Source organism: Buceros rhinoceros, unplaced genomic scaffold (assembly GCF_000710305.1).
Source record: "Buceros rhinoceros silvestris isolate BGI_N320 unplaced genomic scaffold, ASM71030v1 scaffold11902, whole genome shotgun sequence".
Lineage (NCBI taxonomy): Eukaryota > Metazoa > Chordata > Aves > Bucerotiformes > Bucerotidae > Buceros > Buceros rhinoceros.
This window is the reverse complement of record NW_010398338.1, coordinates 12,188-16,549: the sequence shown is the minus strand read 5'-3', so window position 1 is coordinate 16,549 and position 4,362 is coordinate 12,188. Positions and strand designations below refer to the sequence as shown.

The 4,362-nt window shown below is 47.4% G+C and overlaps 1 protein-coding gene across 1 annotated transcript in view; it reads left to right on the top strand.

Moving 5' to 3' along the window:
* The first annotated feature begins 2,229 nt into the window (after positions 1-2,229).
* LOC104488958 (laminin subunit gamma-1-like) overlaps positions 2,230-4,362 on the top strand; it is a 5,984-nt gene continuing 3,851 nt past the window's right edge. Inside the window, exons 1-4 of the mRNA XM_010131066.1 lie at positions 2,230-2,392; positions 2,819-2,898; positions 3,291-3,428; positions 3,607-3,751. Coding sequence (XP_010129368.1) covers positions 2,357-2,392; positions 2,819-2,898; positions 3,291-3,428; positions 3,607-3,751 — 399 coding nt within the window. The 5' untranslated portion in view covers positions 2,230-2,356. The remainder of the gene's footprint in view (positions 2,393-2,818; positions 2,899-3,290; positions 3,429-3,606; positions 3,752-4,362) is intronic.

The following is a 4,362-nucleotide window of genomic DNA, read 5'->3' as shown; positions in this document are numbered from 1 at the left end:
AGAACCGTGCCTCGACTGTACCACCCAAGGAGACCTTCCGGTGTGCTCTTTGCAACTGGTCTTGCCTATCCCGCATTGGCCTTTTCAGCCATCAGCGCGCTGCAGTAAGCGTGGGGAAAGCCCTTCCCACGTCTTCGTCCGTGAAGCCAAGCCATGCCATATGGAGCTCTTACCGAATAGGCATCCCTGTGGGGGGGAGAAGATCGGCTCAGCCCATCGACTGATCACAAAGTTTTGGTGGTGTCTTCTGTTCCCCAATTCCCCCTTTCATTCGCCACTTTTTATATTGTTTCTATACTTTGAGGAGGAGTTTGAGTGACTGTGGTCAAACATTCTTTTCATTCTGAATGGGTTAAAAATCTCTTGCTTCACATTTAAAGGCACAGGCGATAAAATACAGGGCGCACACCCAGTGGGGGGTGGTCGCACCTTGGAGGCGGGTGGTCTTTGGGATGGAGGTGTGGTTTGGTATCATAATGACATTCTAATGAGCAAAGTTCAGCTGAAGGACACGATTTCACCAGCTTTGCTGGCACAGCAGTTGTGATCCATCTTTCTTGATAGCAGCGATGCGGTTTGTCATAGCAGTCCATCGCTATCTTGATAACGGAGGAGGGCTGTAACACCTTTGTATTACCCCGCTCTCCATTTCAGAGATGCAGCACATTCTGCCTGGCCAGGGTGGGCCTTGCCCATGGCAACCGCATTCCACCTTTGGGATCAGCAACCTGCTTCTTAGCCGCTTCACGGCTGCTCTGCGTGTCAAGGCCTGAACTAAAATCTGAGAAGCAGAGCTTCTCTCACCTCCCCGTTAGCCGTTGTTTTCCCACACCTTCCATCTCTTAGAACCATAGAATCGTTTAAGTCGGAAAAGACCCTTAAGATCATTGAGTCCAACAGCTCACACAACACTGCCAAGTCCTCCACTAAGCCTTGTCCCTCAGCACTGCATCTATACATTGGACTACTCCAGGGATGGGGACTCCACCACCGCCCTGGGCAGCCTGGGACACGCCTGCACTACCCTTTTGGGGAAAAGATTGTTCCTCACGTCCAACCTAAATCTCCCCTGGTGCAACTGGAGGCTGTTTCCTCTTGTCCTGTCACTTGTTTCTTGGGAGAAGAGACCAACCCCCACCTCACTCCAACCTCCTTTCAGGGAGTTGTTGAGAGTGAGAAGGTCTCCCCTGAGCCTCGCCACTTTTCTCCAAGCTAAACATCCCCAGTTCCCTCAGCCGCTGCTCAGCACGTTTGTGCTCCAGACCCCTCCCCAGCTTCATTGCTTAGTTAAGAGGCAGGTTAAGTGCAGTAAAAACTACCCTTGCAAAAATCTGTGCACTCCTGTAGCACTTACTCATGGTTTTCTACCTAAAGTAGGTTGTGGTATGTTTTTGCCATATGTCAAACATTCATGTTCAGTACTTAAGATGTGCTGGGATGTTGAGGCAACATATTTGGGAATAATCTTCATTTTGGAAGCCTGCAGCCTTCTGCTTGTACTTCATCCATGAATAACACTCTCACCCTTTCAAACGGTAATTGCCCCTGGTCATGAGGCATCTCTCTGTGCTCTCATGGCTCTATTATTAAGACACTGTTGTGGGGAGTTACCTGGTGGCACAAAAACTGGGGGAGCTCACAGGTCCTCCAGATTGGAGAATGAAGGTTTTGTCATTCCTTTGGTTTTGGTGGGAGTTTAGGGTGGGTTTGCTATTCCGCACGCCTTGTAGCTGCTCTGTATGGAAACTGTGTCTGGCTCAGCAGTAGCCCAACATGGGGAATAACAAACAGCCCCACTACTCCTCCATCTCTGCTTGCCTTCCAGGAGTTAACCTCAGGAGCATTCACAAAGCAGATGTTTTATACCTCTTGAGGAGCAGGTCTGTTGTCTTTAAGTCAGTGATGGAGGTGAAACATGATTCTTAACACAAACCCCCCCTTCTGAGTGAATTCCAACATCCAGACAGGATTGTCTTAGTTGTTAATGACTCTTCATTTCTTGTATTTGGTGCACATTCTGATGATGACTTTGATCTCAAGCTGACTGACTTACGAAACAGCTTTGCTGGTCCCCTTTCGATAGGGGATTAACCTACCAACATGTTGCCCGCAGTGGTAAGCTGCTGCTCCAGCTTTGGTTCCTGCTGTACTTAGTTTTATTTCATCTTTTATATTGTGTGTTCCAGACGTAGATCAGGGCCTCATGGATCGTCTCAAAGACATCAACAGCACCCTAGCGAGTCAGCTCCACAGGCTGAGGAACATCCAGGGCACGGTGCGGGAGACAGAGAACCTGGCGGAGCAAGCCCGGGTGCGAGTGGAAGACACAGAGGACCTGATCAGTTTAGCTTCCGATATGCTCGAGAAGGCAAAGATGGCAGCTGACAACGTGGTGAGTGTGCTGCCAAGGTCCCACGTGGTTAGGAGGGGAGGGGGCCCTTCCTTTCTGTGCCCTCTGGTGTCTTCCTCTGCTTGTTCTCTCTCTCATAGAGCAAATTTGCTATAGAAATATCTTCTCCCCTACCCAAGATCGTGGGAGATAAATGAAGTGTCTGCCATAGATTGTATCCTAGCCCCTGCTCAAAGAAGCCAGCGTGTGAAACCCTGAATAAGTATCAGAATAGATATTAGCACCTTTGTTTTCAAGGAATAACCGCTAGTGGAAACTGCATGGGCCTAAGGAAAAAATACAGAGAAGTCAGAAGTAGGTTAGACACATCTCTAAGCATTTAGATCATAACAAATAAATATTCAAAGCGAGGATGAATAAAAGATGAAAGAAGAGCTTTAAGGCTTTTATTTCCTTTCTTTTTTCCAGTCCATTACACCTCTGGAGTCGAGCGGGGACCCGAACAACATGACCTTGTTGGCAGAAGAGGCCCGTAAGCTGGCTGAAAGGTGGGCTGGGGCAAGGCACGCTCCTCACAGCCCACATCAGGGCTGTGCTCCTCTCTGTAAGGGGGAAGCAAAATTTAATCTGCTTTATATGAAACATACCCTTTGAGTAAGAGACTGGCATTGTGGGTGCATGCCCACCCGTCCCTGTAGGCAAGCACTGGGCGTGTGAATGAGGGACACGTACAGTTGATCTCACGGACAGTGCTAGTGTGATGCCTTGGTTGAAAAGATGGTCTCAAGCAGCATGTTCCATTACAAGTGGTTCAGCATCTTCCACAGGCAAAGCTGGGTGAAGGAAGGGAAAGGAAGAGACAATAAAACCTGGAACTGAGGATAGAAACCACTGGCTGACAATTCTAATGGCATTATTTCTCTTCTGTAACCTTGTTCAGACACAAAAAAGAAGCTGACGAGATTGTTCATATAGCCAAGGCAGCAAATGACACTTCCACAGAAGCGTATCAACTGCTGCTGAAGACCCTGGCTGGAGAAAACCAGACTGCGATTGATATTGATGAGCTCAACCAGAAGTGAGTCAGTAACAGAAAATTGCTTTTCTTTCCTGGCTTTAGAGCAGGGCTTAAAACTTAAGGCACCTTTTGTAGTGTTCGGGTTTTATGGGAGTTATCTTTCAATTTCTAATTCTCTCTAGTTCAGTTCTTAAAAAAAAAAAAAACATAACGTAACGGGATCCTTGGGGTTTTTTAGGTATAACCAAGCAAGGAACATTTCTCGAGACCTAGAGAAACAAGCCAACAAGGTGCTTGCGGAGGCAGAGGAAGCTGGAAACAAAGCGCTGCAGATCTACGCTAATCTCACCAGCCTGCCTACTGTGGATTCCACAGGGCTGGAGGTATGTGCGGGAAGCACCGTGACAGCATTTTCTAAAGGCTAATGAGGACAACCGGTACGCTGGGTTGCTGGCACACCTTGCCTGTGCTCTGACAATATTTTCCTGAATAAGAACAGTTGGTGGGATTGTGGTCCATCTAGGTATAGCCCAGACTGGTGCATTTCAGCTTTTATGCAGGAGACTTGTGTGCAGGAAACTACATACAGAAACCCCCACCTCCCCCAGCCTCTGAATGAAAAACAACCTGAGCAAAATGTTGTTTGCCAAACGTCTTGGCTTGAACAGAATTGCAAAACTTTCAGTTCTCTCTGAAGGCTGTGGAACTGCTCCCTCTCCTGTCCTTGCTGTATTGCAGTAGATTTTCTTGCACACAAAACTGTTTGTAACCTCTGTCCTTTGTTACACTGACCCTCGTATTCAGAGCTTTGAAGGCAAAGTTACAACTGTAGTTGGAAGAGAAGGGAACCCATCAAGGCTTCTGCCTGTTTGACTGTTAGAAACTATACCATGTTTCACCACCTGTTCAGAAATCCTTTAGTGTTCAGGAATCTGCTTTTTTTTTTTTTTTTTTTTTTTTCCCCCCGCAAAATGAACCAAAAAAGACAAAGAAG